The sequence below is a fragment of the Centruroides sculpturatus genome, unplaced genomic scaffold (genome assembly GCF_000671375.1).
Source record: "Centruroides sculpturatus isolate CEXI.00-Female unplaced genomic scaffold, Cexi_2.0 scaffold80, whole genome shotgun sequence".
NCBI lineage: Eukaryota > Metazoa > Arthropoda > Arachnida > Scorpiones > Buthidae > Centruroides > Centruroides sculpturatus.
The window spans coordinates 640,121-661,080 of NW_019384552.1; the positions used below are offsets into that span (position 1 = coordinate 640,121).

General features: G+C 28.2%; 1 protein-coding gene across 6 annotated transcripts in view; it reads right to left on the reverse strand.

Moving 5' to 3' along the window:
- Positions 1-20,960, reverse strand: part of LOC111623701 (serine/arginine-rich splicing factor 6-like) — a 76,729-nt gene that overhangs the window by 36,302 nt on the left and 19,467 nt on the right. For 3 of the 6 annotated variants that reach the window (XM_023366375.1, XM_023366372.1, XM_023366377.1), the window contains 2 exons: positions 19,797-19,849; positions 2,039-2,137 (listed from right to left, as the gene is read on the reverse strand). In XM_023366375.1, the coding sequence (XP_023222143.1) occupies positions 2,039-2,137; positions 19,797-19,849 (152 nt within the window). Of the gene's footprint in view, positions 1-2,038; positions 2,138-11,573; positions 12,004-12,072; positions 12,661-19,796; positions 19,850-20,960 lie in introns of those variants that run through there. The other 3 variants (XM_023366374.1, XM_023366376.1, XM_023366373.1) reach the window with 3 other exon arrangements.

Consider the following 20,960-nt stretch of genomic DNA (forward strand, 5'->3'; position numbering starts at 1 on the left):
TATCCTCTTCTACATCTGCGGTACATGGATGATGTGCTGCTAGCATGGGAAGACTCAGAGAGCAAATTATTACAATTTATAAAATTTTTGTTGGCTGTTTTCCAAACCATCTCATTTATGAGCTGATTAGCTCATAAATGAGATGGTTTGGAAAACAGCCAACAAGAAATAGGAAAGAAATAGATAAAGAGATCTCTTCCTTGGATTTACTTCGACACACATCTCCTAACGGATCTTCATTTTCCGTTTTTCACAAGTTTGATGAACTGCCATACATTATCCCTTCCACTGTCTTCTAGCCCTCCAGGTACAAAAATTTGGTCATTACAGCCCTTATATATAGGACTTTTTTATACTCATCCTCTCAACTGCTTGTGAACGAAGAACTTATCCAAGTAAACTTTGCAATATGCAGGGCTGGCTATTCCCTCGCTAAGTTTAATAATTTAGTCAACTGGGTTAAAATTACATTATTTCCAGAGTCCACTTTATTTTGCAAGAAGGAAATAGTCTTTGTGTCACCAGCTATCCCATATCTGGGTCCCACTTCCTTACATAAATGCAGAGTCTTTAAGAAATTTGCTTATATACTGCTAATGGCTCCCCAGCCCACACTGCAATGACTTGAAATGATTGAAACAGGTTTACACTTTTTGAAAAATCTGGAGTTTATGCTTTTCCTTTACAAAATCCACTAACTGGGTCAAACCTACTATATATAGGTGCCATGCCAGAATGCTCCATCTGTCTAGCAGAGTATCTTGAAGATATTATACATAGGTGTATAACAAATGTATCCAAATAGTGATGGAATATAATTTCAATCCTTTTTGATTTTAAGTTTTGTTGGTAAAACACTATGGGGACAAGAGAATCTTGCTCATATGAGAATCTTTGTGCATTACATCAATGTTGTCATGCAACTCTCCCACTTGATATACAAGTGCTGTGGGTTGCACTGTTCAACCTTTTAAAGTCATAGGTTGTGCAATCACATGACAAAAACATAGCATCAGTGGTGCTCCAATATTTGTATTTTGTTTAAATTTTTTCTGTATTACTATCAATTATTTCTGTATATATTAATTCCATTAGCCATAGTCATCATATATCATATTTATTTTGTAATCATGTATAAATTTTGTATTTTTATTTCTGTAATGTTTATGTTCCATGCTTTTGCACAAACAGCAGTTTAAGAATGTGTTCTATTTGCCATATTATCTGAAGATGGTTATATATTGTCGACAGTACTTGTCAATTAAATGAAGCAGTTAGAGCAGGATTTTCTTGAGTCAATGATTTCATTTCAGAAATAAAAAAAAAGGCTTTGATTAATGTCCTGCAAATGTCCATTTATATAAAGAGATATAAAGGCTTGCCATTCCCAAACACCCTCTAATAACCAGGTGGGGACATGGATTTGAGTGGTTTGTTTTTATGTCAAAAATTTCTCATCTATAGAAATAGTCATTGACAAATTAGATGAAAACTCTTTGGAAGCCACAATGAAACTTCAGAATCTGTTGAAACAAGAAGTCACATTAAAAGAACTCTATACTATTCATTCAAATCCATTCACATATCAATATAATTTAGTTTCTGAGCTTGAGGAAAGCTATACTAAGTAGTGGGAGATTTCTACACATGCCATAAACCAGTTGGATGGATTTACTTTAGAGAAACTGGAATATTACATCAGCAAAAATCTGGATATTCAAAATATAATTCCAGTTTCTTCAGTCACAAAATTTAGAATTCTTAGTGAAAACTAAATATGCTCCTCTCAAATCAATTGTTAATAAATGTTTTCTCAGTTCAAAAATTTCTGCTTTTACACATTTTTAGGAGCACTGATTTACTCTTCTTTTTACAGAAAATTTGCATCTCAAATTTCAAAGTTTTATTTATTATTATTATTATTATTTTCATTATTATTAACTATAAAATATAAATATATTTAAAACTCAAAAAAATAAAGAGTATAACCTAATTTATGCCTAATTTTAAGTAAAATTGTAATAATAAATCAACTTACCCTACTACTCACAGCTGGACGATACGATGGTCCTCGAGCCCATTCTACAACAATGCTTTGCCCTCTAAGATCTCTTCCATTTTCATATTTAATTGCATCCTGATGATTAATTATATCATAATCGGAATTAAATTCATTGATAAATGTAAAAAACAAAATTCAAAGTGTTATAATAATACTTTAATTCAAAAATACAATGAAATTCCATTCATATGTTTTTAGATAAATTAATTCCTTTTAAGTAAAAGTAAATGAAAAAACTTATTAATTTAAAATAATATTTTCATATTAAACAAAATTTCATTGTAAAAAATAGCCTACTTTAAAATATATTGCAATATTTCTATAAATTAAAAAAAAAAACATTAAAGTACCGAAACCTCAAAATTTTGAAAATCTGAAAGTCATTATTTATTTAAAATAATCATGTTAATTGATTTAAATTATCTTAGAAAACTTAAAAATTTATTTGTATTTTGAAACAGATTTATATTTTAAATTAATATATTGATTTGTTAGTGAAATTAAATTCCTGAAAAATATTAACGCACCTTCCTTTAAACCATAGCATTATCCATTTACTTAATGTTTCACTTTTACAAGAAAAACACGATTCCTAAACATTTTTTATTTACATATTTTAAGAATATGGTAACAAATTAAGATTAATTTCACCATACGATATTGGTTGCTTTTAAAAAATGAAGTTTTTTTTTATTAAAAATAGAAATACTTCTATTGAATTATGAAACATGTAATTAATCATAAATTACATTCATTTAATCTGTTAAATAAAATTAGTTCTGTTTGTAATTTGATGTGGATAAACCAACTTTCTGCTTCTCCAAAGCATACACTATTAAAACTTTGCTATTAGAAGTAAATAGATTTACAATGTAAGTAAACTAATTATGAAAACAAAAAAATCTATACATGTAATATATATTATTAATGGTTAAAATGTTTTAGGCAAACAATGAATGACATGAAAAAATTCAATGTCTAAATAATCTTTGTTTTCAAAACTATTTTTTTTATAAAAGTTATTCAAATTTTTATAAAAACCATGAACATAAATATAATACAGTTTATATTAATACAGGTATCTACTTGTCAGACTACATTTAATCTAGTAATTTAATTTGACTAAATCAGGCTTCATTACTTATGTAATACAATTGTAATTTCAAATTCATACCAGACATGGAAATTTGGTTACAAATGAATATAACTCATTCTGTTACAGCATTTTGTTCATGTTGAGTCAAACACTCACTGGTGTTTTCCGTTTCCTATTAAGTGTTTACACCACAATTGTTGAAGAAGTTGATGCAAACTTCTTTTGGGATCTAACTTGAAAGTATCACCTTGATATTTGAAAAAATTTGATCCTCAATGTGTGTGTGTGGCAGTGTGTATGTAAGAAGCACATCAATGCCAGTCATTTAGGAGTCATTCTTATTATCAAAACTTTGTTTTTGTATTTTCACAAAATCATTAATCAATCTAGGGAACTATGATAATCCTGCAGGTGCTTGATTAACAAACTTGCACTGTACTTAGTCTTTTATTATTTACATTTAAAACAATACAAAATTCTTTTATATTTTATGCCTGTTTCATAGGATTATGTGAAGGCTAGAAAAATCATATTAATCTGTATACTATCTGAAGTTAATATCAGGTTGCCCAATAAGTCCATGCATTTTTTAGGTGAATATAAAAGATTATTTCTTCATAGAAAATAAAAATTTTATTCAATAATATAATGACTTTTATCAAATACCTTTTGCCATCTTTTGAGGAGCTTCAATAATACCTCATTAAAAAACTGTTCCAAATGCCTTTTTCTGCTTGTTTACAGAACTTTGAAGAAAGTGAAACAACTGGTAATCAGAAGAGAAGGTTGGGTGAATATGGAAGATGCAGAATGATATCCCAGCTAAGGTCCAACAATTTTTGCTGGGTTTTCAAGATACATGTGGCCATTATCATGCTGGAAGATGATGTCCTTGCAATTCACCAATTCCAAATGCTTCTCCTGACTGTGTTTAGTTTGTCCAGCTGGTCAAAGTTTATGTTGGAATTTGTTTTGTTTATCAGAAGCAGCTCATAGAACAAAACACCCTTCCAATCCCACCAAATCGAGAACATAACTTTTAATGAAGTCCAGCTTTTGAAGTGATTTGTGGCAGTTCACAATGATCTTTTGCACTTGATGCTGATGTAAACAATCCATTTTTCATTCCCTGTCGCCTTTCATGTCACAAATAAGTCACTTTCCTTGTGTGTTTTGAGTGAATCGAAAATGGAAATGTGAGCAATATGACTGGCTTCACTAAGTAGTGTGGAACCCAAACATCAAACTTCCTGATGTAACCAAACTGACACAGATGATTTTTCATGCTTGATTTCAATATCTGAAGAATATATGCAATCTTTCATGTTGTATAGCATGGATTACTATCAATTAATTCATTCAATTATTAAAAACCAATGGGATCGGTATAAATATTAACACACTAAAAAAAAATTTTAGTGTGTTAATTAATTCATTCTTTTATTTGATGGCTGTCAATCTCAACTGATCAACCTGATCATAATGCATCTTGAACGGAAAAATCACCAGAACGAAATCTTGCAAACTACTTCTGGCACACATTCTTTCACGGCATCCTTACCATACCCCTCTCATATTTTTTGGCAGGTTTGACCACAATTTTTGCCTTTTGTAAAATAAAAAAACCATAATGTGTTGATAATGCACATTTGTTCACTCATCTTTAGAATACTGACAAATACAAAACTAATTGTCAAGCTTTATTTTTGATAATTGTTGGTGAAATGTCATTTGTAACCTTGAAAATGTGGCAGTTTGATAACTAATAATACAGTGAAACCTTGTTTAATGAGCATAATTTGTTTTAGAATCCTATTTGTAATGCTCGTTAAGCGAAAGTTTTTCCTATATAAATTAATGTAAAATACGATAATTAATTCCATGCTGAAAAAATTCTCAAATATTTTACATATAACATTTATTCAAAGAAAAGTATACAATATACATTGTTTAGGTGTGTGAATCAATATCATCTTTTCTTCTATTACAAAATGAACCAACCTGGAATGCAAATTCAATTTGCAGAAAAAAAAAAATATCACAGATAATATCTCTGATAGACACACCAAACAATATGCCAAATTCTTGGGATATGTAAAGGCTATAATTAAATATTAGAAATTAATTTGACTAGTAGTAGGCAGTTATGCTGCCATTTCATATTACTGAAAATTGAATAATTATAAATAATTAATTTTTAATTTAGACATTTATGGAAATTAATTTGGAATTGGTCATTAAATTTAATATGAGATGGCAGCATAACTGCCTACCTCTAGTCAAATTAATTTCTAATATTTAATTATAGCCTTTACATAGCCCAAGAATTTGGCATATTGTTTGGCGTGTTTATTATGTAATAGGCAAAGGTTGTTGATGTTCATACATAAGATGTGTGAACACAAGTTTGGAAAAATGTTTAATCATGTTTGTTCATAAACAACACTAAGATGCTAGCGGAACGAGTGCTAAATACAGACTGATGGAGCATGTGCACAATCCGGGTCTTCCCCTATTCTCATCACTCGTTATGGAAAACATCACTCGTTAAGCGAGTATATTTTTTACAATTTGTTTTGCTTGTTATGCAAAATACTTGTTATACAAGTTTCCACTATAATAATAATAATAATGATGATGATTCATGATTGCCATACAGGATCAGGTCATAAATACTAAAAACTACAGAAAACACATACTCAAAGATACAACACTCACAAATGACACACGCAGAAAATGTCACATCATGACAGAAACTATACAACACATCACTTCTAGTTGCAAGTTCTTGGCACAGACAAATTACTTACATAGACATAATTAAGTAGCAAATATAATACACCAAGAGCTTGCAAAGAAACACAAATTGGTAGACATCCATGAACCATACTACAAGTATATTCCACAGACAGTATCGGAAAACAACACGCACAAAATGTACTACAACAGAACCATAATCACAGATAAAACAATTTACCACAACAGACCAGACATCACACTCATTGACAAACACAATAAAATCATATACATTATAGACATAGCCATTCCAAACACTCACAATGTACAAAACACCTGCACTGAAAAAATTAGCAAGTACACAGAACACGCCCAGGAAATAAGGCATCTGTGGAGGATGGATAGGGTGCTTATTGTACCTGTCGTTCTCTCCTATACAGGTGTGATACCACACACACTACACAAAAGCCTGGAAACATACCGAGTAGAAATACATACATCACACTACAGAAGGCCACTATGTCGAATACATGCCATATTGTTAGGAAATTCCTAAATACAGACACTGACACTAATTTTTGTTTTTGTTTGCTATGCCTTGACTCTGATCCGGCATAGTACACAGCCATCGATGTGAACTGAGTATAACCCACTAAATCCAATATAATAATAATAGATTTTCAGAGTGTCTAACTATCTATCAGCAAAAACTGCACCAATTTATTTTAAAATATATTGAGTTGGTCAATATTTGTTGAAATTGCATACAAACCACAAATCATATCCCTTATTAAAGAATGTATCAATAGCTTTGTCCTTAGATTGCTTGGCTACTATTAAAAAATGTTTATCATCACATAGAGTAAATATTAAATTCATTTATGACTCACCTGTCAATATACAGTGTTTATATATATAAGCACTGTGTATTCACAGGTGAGTCGTGAATTTAACATTTACTCTGTGATATATATTGTTATTGGTGTTATATATATATATATATATAATTATTGTGATATATAATATATATAACAATAATTATTATGAATATAACTTCCATAAACAAATTAAAACTTCTAAGATATTCAAAATGAAAACTGCTGACTTGCATCGTTTAATCTTGATCTTAAAGGTTATCACTTCTTTCATTATTTATTTCCAAATTTTGGACAACGAAAACTTCTTATATCTTACCAATGGTGAAATGTCTTCCTTCACAGCTACTATCATAGACATTACAACATAACATGACAGATTTCTCTATCAATTTTTAAAATTTCCTATTCCCAATTGTTTATTGTAATATAAATTAAAGTACAGGTAACCCTCGTATGACATGGGAGTTATGTTCCAAAAAATTGCCATGTTATGCGATTCCGTGTTATACGAAACAAAGAACTAGTACGAAAAGAGGGGTTAGGTTCCAAAAATTAAAAACATGCTATCATATTTTCATAATTAAGATAAATATCTTTATTAAAATTTTCTTAAGAAGTGATACATATTAATATAAATTAAACAATGTTTTCTTCATCATCAATAAGCATTATTAACAGAGGGAAAAACATCTGGCAACACTGAAATATTCAAGAAGGCCCACATGTATCGACAAAAGGTGGGTAAAGAAAATTTACATACTTAAGTACTAATAGTTCACGAAAATTATGCAGGAAAATCTGATAGTACATATGCGCTCAAATGAAAAAAATGAGGTATCTTTCGCACTTAAAAGCTTTATCACATTTATTGAACTGTTGTACGAGGATTTCCCTAATTTCAAGTTAAATCAAGTTTGCTTTTAACAGTTTTCATTACATTTCATGTTGTACGAGGGTTTTACCCAATTCTCGAACTGTGTTAGAGTGAATCCATGCTATAGAAGTGCCATGTTATACAGGGGTTACCTGTACACAAGTTTTCTAATGATTCTTTATCTATATTTTTGATAAAAATGGAAACATAAATATTACATAGATATAATTGAAACAATAGTAGTAATAATAAATCATTTAATATATAACTATCAGATATTACAAAATTAGAATTTCGGCAATTAATATTCATGAAAAATTTCCGAAGAAGAGTTTTGTCATGTTCTGTTTTATAAGTAAGTGTAGTGAAAATCTTTAAAATCTTACTTAATTTCTTATTATATTTATCTTCAATTGTATTGTAATAGTTGTACTCTCATTATATATGAATCTATTTAATTATTTTACTCATTCGTTTTGTTCATTTGTATTGTATATGTTTATTTTACATTGTCATCATTTATCATAATTTTTTTCTTAATCACAAACTGTAAAAATCAAAAAATCTGCTTAATTTAAATTTGTGTTCTTACTCCATTCAGTTTGATAACCTGTTGATAACATTGTGTTAATTTTCAAAAGTGCATATGATAACATGGTGAAAACAAAAATATGTCTTGTGATTCAGTTGTGAATTTTAGCAAAAGACAGTTCATTTTGCATTTAATGATATATCCTGGTGAGAGTCTGTACTGTCTTTAATTTATTGTAACTCAACAAAACATATAAAATTAGTTAAAATTTAAAAATTTTTTGTTTTAAAAAGCATGTTTATAAATTTTAATATACATTTCAGTTATTAAGAGATATAATAATGAAAAGGGCCTGATAAAAACAAAACATTATCTTAAAATTGAAACTAGAATAATCTCTTAATACCTATTTTACAGTAAAAGTTAAAACACTAATAAATTTGATAATTATTTTCAATTATATGAATTTTTATTTTCAAACATAACTTCTCATTTTAAATCCTAGATATATATCAATTAAGAAAATGCATACATAAATTGCATTTTGGCTTCTATTTAACTGAATCCAATTTTGAGAAACCAATTATCGTTCAATGAAGTTATAAAATATCTAGAAATATGAAAATCAAAATCTATTAAGTTACATGAACATTTGTAATCTATACTAATATTATAAAGAGGTAATGTTTGTATGTAAGTTTGGATGTAGCAGGTAATCTCCAAAACTTCTCATCCGATTTCAAAAATTCTTTCACTAATATTTAGAATGGAACTTTAGGGTGGACATAGGATGTATATTATTCCGGTAAACATTCATATAAATTAAAAGATATAATCTAGCTTAAGGCTTTTATGTCCAACAGATGGCGCTACAAGTATGACACCCTAAGTTTGCTTTTCTGTGAGGCATTATGCTTTTCTATGAAAATGAACTAAAGCAGATCATCTTCTATCTATCTATATAAATAAAAATGTAATGTTCGTTTGTTCCTACCGATTCCTTTGAAATTTCGACACAACGCTGCATTCGAATACACACGTGTTTTTGTATAATATACATGTCGAAATTCAACCCCACCGAAGGGAGATGGTTAGGATTAAGGCTTACCATAAAGAACTCTGCTTCTGTTTATACTATTTTAGATTTTAGATGCAGGTGATTGCGTTTTAATAGGGTACGTCAACAGAATGTACACTAAGAAGAAATTTTTCGAAAAATTCCCCCCATGGGGGAAGGGTTATACATTTATAATAGATACATTTTGAGCCACAACAAAGTGTGGTGGGGTCTGCTAGTGTGTATATAATTTCCTACACATTTTTGATTTTCAGATTTCTAAAAGTAGAAGTATCATTTATTTCAAACAGAAATATGTTTAACCTATCTGCATCTTTTGTCATATAACATGTATTTTAGTGTAGTTACAGTTTGCATGTTCACATAATTTCAATTATGATTCATGGGCTATAATTTGAACTGCACGGAATTTTGTAGAACATTATAGAATCTCTTTCTGCATTCAGTTTTCTGCTTCTTTTAAAATGACAATGAAAGATGATGTTTTAGTCCTAAGAGAGTACAACTTTTACATATTAAATAAAATATTAAGAAATAGTTTACTGTAAACCATTCTGCAAATGAAAGAATTTGAAAATGGACTATACATTGTGTTATTCAAACTATTGAGAGTGGATTACCACACAGAAGAACAGTATCTGGTAGGAAAGTGAAAATTCTGAAGAAAGCCAAGTAGAAAGAATTGAAGAGGTCCTTTGAAGACACTAACAAGGTTCCAATTTAATATTTAGTCCTAAAACTGAAAATTTAGTAGTTCACTCCACAAATCTTCAAAAACAAAAAAATAGATTAAATATCAAAAGAAGCAGATAATTCCAGACAGAAAAGATCATTGGCAAACATGAAGTGCAGAAATTCTCTGTAAAGTTTATTTTGGATGATGAATCTTACTTCACCCTTTCAAACTCAATGATCGATGATAATGGTGGATTCTATACTTGTACCAGTGATATCTCGTCTACATTTGCCAATGTGAAGTTTTCCAAGAATATAAAATTTGAGGGCAAAGTTTTAGTTTGAATTGCAATGAGACCAAAAGGATTGAGTTAAGCCCTAAACAAAAAACAAGCTTTGCTAGCTATGCTCAGCAATATTTAAATGAACATAAATGATGTTGCTCAATTCCTTACATTCAAAAGAACTATTCTCAAGCAGAACATGTCTTCTGGCCAGACGAGCAAGATCCCACTGTGCCAAAACCATACTGAATCACCGTACCGCAACAAGAAAACATCACCTTTGTCAAGAAAGAGGTCAACCCTGTAAATGTGTCAGAAGTTTGGTCAGTTGGAGATTTTTTAACAATTCTCAATGAAGCCATTTAAGAAAAAGAGTGGAAGGCAAACAACATGGATCAGCTGACCAATCAAATAAAGTACTGTCTGAAAAATGTGAATCAAAGTCTTGTACTGAAAGTGCATACTGAAAGTCAAATCAACTACATTTAACAACAGAGTCTTGTAGAATTACAAAAATAAAAGATAATCTACAGCTTTTCATCTCCTTTCAATTGACTAGTCTATAAAATTTTCTTTTTCCAAAAACTACATTATGCAAACTTTTGCAGACTTTTTCCAGACATCTATCATATCACAACTGATTGGAATAAATTTAACATGTTCTCGTTATAAAAAAATGATCTTATTATAGAATAACAATACAAACCAGTCACTCAATGAAGGAAAATTTAATTAAATTATACATAATGATACTTAAAAGTTTAGTTAATTTAGCAACATTTCAATACAAATATATGCTTTAAGTATTTAAGTTTTGCATAAAATTCTTTTATTATTTGTTAACCTTTTGTTAATTCAATTTTTTTTACTTAATATTTATTATGATTTAAAACTTCTATCTCAGAGATTATTTATTTTCAATAATTTTAATAATGATTATATTTAGTATTTCCATAATATCAATTGATAAAACACACAAGAGTTTACCACTACTCAGAAATGAAATTTTATTTCAATTTTTAATGTCAAAGTTCAAGTTCCAATATCATTTTATTTCAATATATTAGAAAATTCAAAAATTTAATAAAATTAGGAAAATTACAAATTAATGTTTAATTAATTAAAAAAAATATATAAATATGTATAAAATAATAATAATGCAAAATTATGAAATTCTTTTCATGTGTCTGCAAACTTATTATAATACAATGGATATTGCATATGGTTAAAGTTATGGTGGTTAAAGGAAACTTAAAGCCTCCCAAATAACTAATATCCTAAATCTATAATATCATTTCAAATGTTTTTGTGCCAAATTTAAATTATAGGGTTGCTGAACAAGTTTGTTTTTGTTTTACCAGAGGCAGACAGACATACAAGACTGTAGCACGTACGCTAGGCCGAATGGTCGGAGCATGTCTCTCCGGTCTCGGCCGGCATGAGAATAGGATCTCAGAAGCTTTCTGTGTCTGTATAAGTTCATTGAACATTCGGAACAGATGGGAATTGGGAGGTTCGGAACCAACAGTCAGAGTGTGGCAAGAATCAGAACAGTAGACAATGGCATGGCTTTCATTGGCTAAGGGTCTATCATTCACTCTGGACTAAGGACTCTGGTTCAGCGTGGTCTGTTCGGATCGGACTCCTCATTCTCCCATTCGGAAATTGCAAGAATAGTCAAAATCATTTTGTTATTTTTCAATTATATAAAAGTATAAAAACGAAAAATAATAATAATAATTCAAAATTAAAATAAAAATTATATTTCTCATTTTAAAATTTAAAATAATTATCCCCATTGCTGCTTTAAATTATTAAAAATCATCAATAAAAAAACCTTAAATATAAAATACCTACCTCGGCATCACGGCGATCATCATAATCAACAAATGCATATGCCATACCAGTTCCTGAAATTTTTTAAAACAATTTGAAAATCAGTTTTTTAATTTATAAAAGTAATTTTTTTTTAAATTATTAAAGTTAGCACAGAAAATACAGAATCAATTTTTTAAATAAAATATTCAAATAGGAAAAAAGTACAATATAAGTTCATTATTGACAAAATAATAATACTTAATTATTTTCCAGTAATTTACATTAATGAATAATTTTGTATATTATATAAAAGTAACTTTTATATCTTAAAATGCATTCATTCAGGATTGTTTGAATGTGAAATTGAACATATTTAAAATTAAGAAGAAATGCTTTAATTGTTTCCATAATCTTTTTCTCTAATTCCTTTGCCTCATATTTCCTATACATCACATGTTATATGGCATAAAGTTTTAAATATATAATTAGGACTAACAGAAGTCATTATACTCTATCATATATCAAATAATAAAAACATGGGCTGAAATAAAAGGCAAAGAGTTACAAATACATCTTAATTTATAAATTTCAATATTTATGAGATAATTATTTACATAATTGCCTTTATAATCTACCTAATGAATTATGACAATAATACAAACCATAGTCTGAGTTTTTAAATTATGAAGCAAAAATATAGATGTTCCTTGTATTAATATATCTGTACAAGACAGTCAATTGTTAGAAACTTAGTAATTGATTAAATTTAAATTTACAAAAACTAAAAATTTATTACTTAAAATTAAATTAGTTCAAGTTCAATTTCAAATTTTTCAGTGAAAATATACCGAAGCTTACCTCTGAATTGTATGACATCCAATATGTCAGCATTACATTTAATGGAATGGGACCTTGTCTTAATGAAGTTTTTACACTAATCAAACATTGATGTGTCTACTTTCAAAATGAAATGATGATGAAAAATAGATGTAATAAGAGACAATAAGAAAGAGAAAATCCAGTCTAAACAGAGATGCTGGAATAACTTCATGTGTTTCGTTTTCTTGCTGATCAAATATTTCCTAATTATGAATTACAGTTACTTTATAAATCCTTATAATTTTTGAAATTCTATTGATTAAACCTTTGGAAGCTGATACTTTCATCACTAACATAATATATAAATATAATAAATATAAATATTTGAGTGTAAAATTATCATTTTTTAGACTGTTCACTTCTATTAGAAAAATCATAAATTATTATTAAGTGCAGATACAAATTTTTAACTCAAATATTCATTCTTTCTTTTTATTCAAAAAAGAATATACTGTTTGTTATAGAAAAAAATGCTTATTTAACATTCAATACACAAATATTTAAGAAAAAATTATCATCATTGTTATATTTGTATTATTAACTTATATTTAAATGTATTTTAATACTTAAAATTAAGTGAATTTATTTGAATTTGAGGGTTGAATGTCAGGCCAATCTTTTACTTAAACAAGAAAAGAAATTATCACAAAAAGTTGTTAATAGATCCTTGAATTGTTCCTAATGTGAGCCGATGCCATCCTGTTGAAATCAGATTCTGGTATTCAGGATTACATTAGTGCAACTATAATTCAAGAAAGTTGTGAAGCATTTTAATGTTGTCAGCTGAACTTACTGTCACAGCCTCACCTTTTCTGTTTTCAAATAAATAAGGACCAATCATTCCAAAAGTTGTACACCACATCAAGCAATAATCTTAACACTATGAAAGGATTAATCATGAGGATTCTCATAAAATAAAATGCATTATTATTTTACACTAATTTCAATTTGTTACTAAGTGACTGAGTTAAACAATGTATGTGCTCAAGATCACTCTCTCCGTAAGATTTGTCAGAGCCATATTAATCTTTCAAACAATGTATAATACATAATATGAAAAACTAAAGGTAAATTTTCAATGTTGTAAATCAGATGTGTCAAACTGATTTAAACAAGCCATTAATGCAACTGGTTAGACTCATGCAGTACATTTACAAAAATTAAATTACAAATTAAAAATTAGACTCATGCAGGCCACATCACATTTACAAATTTTCTTAAAATGAAGTGAGAATGCAGGAATATAAATAGGGCAATTAAAACACATTATGTAGTTCAGTGAATTCAATTTAATATTATATAATTGCTATAGTATTGCTTTTATTTAAACATTTATTTTATTTAATGTACATATTTAAATACTAAAATTGTTTTCATTGGAACCTTGCCAGCACTATCATCCTCATCTTAGTTTTATGGATTCAAATACAGAACAATCTTCATTATGACAGATAGATGTTTATTAGCTAATCATTATCTGTAAGCAGTTTTGTTTATTTCAGAGCATCGTGGCCATGGGGCATGAAAAATCACATCAGGAGCAACATGTGGCCTGCGGGCTGCCAGTTTTACACCACTGATGTAAATCAATAAACACATTTAACTAAACCTTTAACTTCCAGTAATATAAATTTTTAATGTAAAAAATTTTCTGATGAACTTTTCAACCTTAACCAAGGTCTGCCTCAGGTCTTCAATGATATTCCAAAATTGGTATGTGAAGAACAAAAATTTTTTCAATACAGTATATTTTAACCACTGATTAATTTGTTGTTGTTTTATGTTGTTTTTGTTCAATTATTTAAAAAATATATTGAAAAAATTTTTCTTGTGCGCATTCCAATTTTGGAATATCATTGACAACCTGACCTGATTCGACCTTAACCAGGTCGTCCTTAACCATTCAACCTTAACCATTGACGACCTGACCTTCACCAGGTCGTCAATGGTTAAGGTCAAATCATTAAGGACGACCTGGTTAAGGTTGAAAATGTTCATCAGAAAATTTTTTTACATTAAAAAATATTGGAAATTAAAGGTTTAGTTAAATGTGCTTATTAATTCATTCCAGTACTGAAAAGAACATAATTCTATTGATGTGAATCAGCAGAAAATAGATACATCTAAATTGATATTTACCACATTATTAATTTAAAGCTAATAATTGAAAAATAAAAATTTTGAACAAATGCAGTTCTTTATGATTATGTTAAACAATTATTTATAAACAAAATATTAATGTAAACTGATTAGTTTGTCACTATTAATACTAATTAGAAAGTAATCAGTTTAAAAAATAAGATACAGTATTACAAAAATGTAGAAAAATTCACTTATAAAAATTGTTTGATTCACCTAAACTGATAAATTAAAAATTCTGGATCTTAATCCTGTTATTAAAGGGACAAGTTAAAAAATTAGAAAATGTAATCTTGATTATTTCTCAATTATAATTATTAATTAATAATAATTCATTCAGTTTGTTTTCCTGCTACCATCATTACCTATAAGCTAACATATTACAGTAGAGCCTTGATTATCCGACCGTCCTAGTTGGCAAATTTCAAATGTCTGCTAGTGATGTGGCGCTACAATATTTGGCTGTCTTGGCTACTTTAATATTATTTTTACGTGTTTTAGCTGGCAACACTCATTCGACCATGAAAGGGAGCCAGTATTTAAACGAGGCTTAATTTTCTAATTTTTAACGATACAANAATATATAACTATCAGATATTACAAAATTAGAATTTCGGCAATTAATATTCATGAAAAATTTCCGAAGAAGAGTTTTGTCATGTTCTGTTTTATAAGTAAGTGTAGTGAAAATCTTTAAAATCTTACTTAATTTCTTATTATATTTATCTTCAATTGTATTGTAATAGTTGTACTCTCATTATATATGAATCTATTTAATTATTTTACTCATTCGTTTTGTTCATTTGTATTGTATATGTTTATTTTACATTGTCATCATTTATCATAATTTTTTTCTTAATCACAAACTGTAAAAATCAAAAAATCTGCTTAATTTAAATTTGTGTTCTTACTCCATTCAGTTTGATAACCTGTTGATAACATTGTGTTAATTTTCAAAAGTGCATATGATAACATGGTGAAAACAAAAATATGTCTTGTGATTCAGTTGTGAATTTTAGCAAAAGACAGTTCATTTTGCATTTAATGATATATCCTGGTGAGAGTCTGTACTGTCTTTAATTTATTGTAACTCAACAAAACATATAAAATTAGTTAAAATTTAAAAATTTTTTGTTTTAAAAAGCATGTTTATAAATTTTAATATACATTTCAGTTATTAAGAGATATAATAATGAAAAGGGCCTGATAAAAACAAAACATTATCTTAAAATTGAAACTAGAATAATCTCTTAATACCTATTTTACAGTAAAAGTTAAAACACTAATAAATTTGATAATTATTTTCAATTATATGAATTTTTATTTTCAAACATAACTTCTCATTTTAAATCCTAGATATATATCAATTAAGAAAATGCATACATAAATTGCATTTTGGCTTCTATTTAACTGAATCCAATTTTGAGAAACCAATTATCGTTCAATGAAGTTATAAAATATCTAGAAATATGAAAATCAAAATCTATTAAGTTACATGAACATTTGTAATCTATACTAATATTATAAAGAGGTAATGTTTGTATGTAAGTTTGGATGTAGCAGGTAATCTCCAAAACTTCTCATCCGATTTCAAAAATTCTTTCACTAATATTTAGAATGGAACTTTAGGGTGGACATAGGATGTATATTATTCCGGTAAACATTCATATAAATTAAAAGATATAATCTAGCTTAAGGCTTTTATGTCCAACAGATGGCGCTACAAGTATGACACCCTAAGTTTGCTTTTCTGTGAGGCATTATGCTTTTCTATGAAAATGAACTAAAGCAGATCATCTTCTATCTATCTATATAAATAAAAATGTAATGTTCGTTTGTTCCTACCGATTCCTTTGAAATTTCGACACAACGCTGCATTCGAATACACACGTGTTTTTGTATAATATACATGTCGAAATTCAACCCCACCGAAGGGAGATGGTTAGGATTAAGGCTTACCATAAAGAACTCTGCTTCTGTTTATACTATTTTAGATTTTAGATGCAGGTGATTGCGTTTTAATAGGGTACGTCAACAGAATGTACACTAAGAAGAAATTTTTCGAAAAATTCCCCCCATGGGGGAAGGGTTATACATTTATAATAGATACATTTTGAGCCACAACAAAGTGTGGTGGGGTCTGCTAGTGTGTATATAATTTCCTACACATTTTTGATTTTCAGATTTCTAAAAGTAGAAGTATCATTTATTTCAAACAGAAATATATTTAACCTATCTGCATCTTTTGTCATATAACATGTATTTTAGTGTAGTTACAGTTTGCATGTTCACATAATTTCAATTATGATTCATGGGCTATAATTTGAACTGCACGGAATTTTGTAGAACATTATAGAATCTCTTTCTGCATTCAGTTTTCTGCTTCTTTTAAAATGACAATGAAAGATGATGTTTTAGTCCTAAGAGAGTACAACTTTTACATATTAAATAAAATATTAAGAAATAGTTTACTGTAAACCATTCTGCAAATGAAAGAATTTGAAAATGGACTATACATTGTGTTATTCAAACTATTGAGAGTGGATTACCACACAGAAGAACAGTATCTGGTAGGAAAGTGAAAATTCTGAAGAAAGCCAAGTAGAAAGAATTGAAGAGGTCCTTTGAAGACACTAACAAGGTTCCAATTTAATATTTAGTCCTAAAACTGAAAATTTAGTAGTTCACTCCACAAATCTTCAAAAACAAAAAAATAGATTAAATATCAAAAGAAGCAGATAATTCCAGACAGAAAAGATCATTGGCAAACATGAAGTGCAGAAATTCTCTGTAAAGTTTATTTTGGATGATGAATCTTACTTCACCCTTTCAAACTCAATGATCGATGATAATGGTGGATTCTATACTTGTACCAGTGATATCTCGTCTACATTTGCCAATGTGAAGTTTTCCAAGAATATAAAATTTGAGGGCAAAGTTTTAGTTTGAATTGCAATGAGACCAAAAGGATTGAGTTAAGCCCTAAACAAAAAACAAGCTTTGCTAGCTATGCTCAGCAATATTTAAATGAACATAAATGATGTTGCTCAATTCCTTACATTCAAAAGAACTATTCTCAAGCAGAACATGTCTTCTGGCCAGACGAGCAAGATCCCACTGTGCCAAAACCATACTGAATCACCGTACCGCAACAAGAAAACATCACCTTTGTCAAGAAAGAGGTCAACCCTGTAAATGTGTCAGAAGTTTGGTCAGTTGGAGATTTTTTAACAATTCTCAATGAAGCCATTTAAGAAAAAGAGTGGAAGGCAAACAACATGGATCAGCTGACCAATCAAATAAAGTACTGTCTGAAAAATGTGAATCAAAGTCTTGTACTGAAAGTGCATACTGAAAGTCAAATCAACTACATTTAACAACAGAGTCTTGTAGAATTACAAAAATAAAAGATAATCTACAGCTTTTCATCTCCTTTCAATTGACTAGTCTATAAAATTTTCTTTTTCCAAAAACTACATTATGCAAACTTTTGCAGACTTTTTCCAGACATCTATCATATCACAACTGATTGGAATAAATTTAACATGTTCTCGTTATAAAAAAATGATCTTATTATAGAATAACAATACAAACCAGTCACTCAATGAAGGAAAATTTAATTAAATTATACATAATGATACTTAAAAGTTTAGTTAATTTAGCAACATTTCAATACAAATATATGCTTTAAGTATTTAAGTTTTGCATAAAATTCTTTTATTATTTGTTAACCTTTTGTTAATTCAATTTTTTTTACTTAATATTTATTATGATTTAAAACTTCTATCTCAGAGATTATTTATTTTCAATAATTTTAATAATGATTATATTTAGTATTTCCATAATATCAATTGATAAAACACACAAGAGTTTACCACTACTCAGAAATGAAATTTTATTTCAATTTTTAATGTCAAAGTTCAAGTTCCAATATCATTTTATTTCAATATATTAGAAAATTCAAAAATTTAATAAAATTAGGAAAATTACAAATTAATGTTTAATTAATTAAAAAAAATATATAAATATGTATAAAATAATAATAATGCAAAATTATGAAATTCTTTTCATGTGTCTGCAAACTTATTATAATACAATGGATATTGCATATGGTTAAAGTTATGGTGGTTAAAGGAAACTTAAAGCCTCCCAAATAACTAATATCCTAAATCTATAATATCATTTCAAATGTTTTTGTGCCAAATTTAAATTATAGGGTTGCTGAACAAGTTTGTTTTTGTTTTACCAGAGGCAGACAGACATACAAGACTGTAGCACGTACGCTAGGCCGAATGGTCGGAGCATGTCTCTCCGGTCTCGGCCGGCATGAGAATAGGATCTCAGAAGCTTTCTGTGTCTGTATAAGTTCATTGAACATTCGGAACAGATGGGAATTGGGAGGTTCGGAACCAACAGTCAGAGTGTGGCAAGAATCAGAACAGTAGACAATGGCATGGCTTTCATTGGCTAAGGGTCTATCATTCACTCTGGACTAAGGACTCTGGTTCAGCGTGGTCTGTTCGGATCGGACTCCTCATTCTCCCATTCGGAAATTGCAAGAATAGTCAAAATCATTTTGTTATTTTTCAATTATATAAAAGTATAAAAACGAAAAATAATAATAATAATTCAAAATTAAAATAAAAATTATATTTCTCATTTTAAAATTTAAAATAATTATCCCCATTGCTGCTTTAAATTATTAAAAATCATCAATAAAAAAACCTTAAATATAAAATACCTACCTCGGCATCACGGCGATCATCATAATCAACAAATGCATATGCCATACCAGTTCCTGAAATTTTTTAAAACAATTTGAAAATCAGTTTTTTAATTTATAAAAGTAATTTTTTTTTAAATTATTAAAGTTAGCACAGAAAATACAGAATCAATTTTTTAAATAAAATATTCAAATAGGAAAAAAGTACAATATAAGTTCATAATTGACAAAATAATAATACTTAATTATTTTCCAGTAATTTACATTAATGAATAATTTTGTATATTATATAAAAGTAACTTTTATATCTTAAAATGCATTCATTCAGGATTGTTTGAATGTGAAATTGAACATATTTAAAATTAAGAAGAAATGCTTTAATTGTTTCCATAATCTTTTTCTCTAATTCCTTTGCCTCATATTTCCTATACATCACATGTTATATGGCATAAAGTTTTAAATATATAATTAGGACTAACAGAAGTCATTATACTCTATCATATATCAAATAATAAAAACATGGGCTGAAATAAAAGGCAAAGAGTTACAAATACATCTTAATTTATAAATTTCAATATTTATGAGATAATTATTTACATAATTGCCTTTATAATCTACCTAATGAATTATGACAATAATACAAACCATAGTCTGAGTTTTTAAATTATGAAGCAAAAATATAGATGTTCCTTGTATTAATATATCTGTACAAGACAGTCAATTGTTAGAAACTTAGTAATTGATTAAATTTAAATTTACAAAAACTAAAAATTTATTACTTAAAATTAAATTAGTTCAAGTTCAATTTCAAATTTTTCAGTGAAAATATACCGAAGCTTACCTCTGAATTGTATGACATCCAATATGTCAGCATTACATTTAATGGAATGGGACCTTGTCTTAATGAAGTTTTTACACTAATCAAACATTGATGTGTCTACTTTCAAAATGAAATGATGATGAAAAATAGATGTAATAAGAGACAATAAGAAAGAGAAAATCCAGTCTAAACAGAGATGCTGGAATAACTTCATGTGTTTCGTTTTCTTGCTGATCAAATATTTCCTAATTATGAATTACAGTTACTTTATAAATCCTTATAATTTTTGAAATTCTATTGATTAAACCTTTGGAAGCTGATACTTTCATCACTAACATAATATATAAATATAATAAATATAAATAT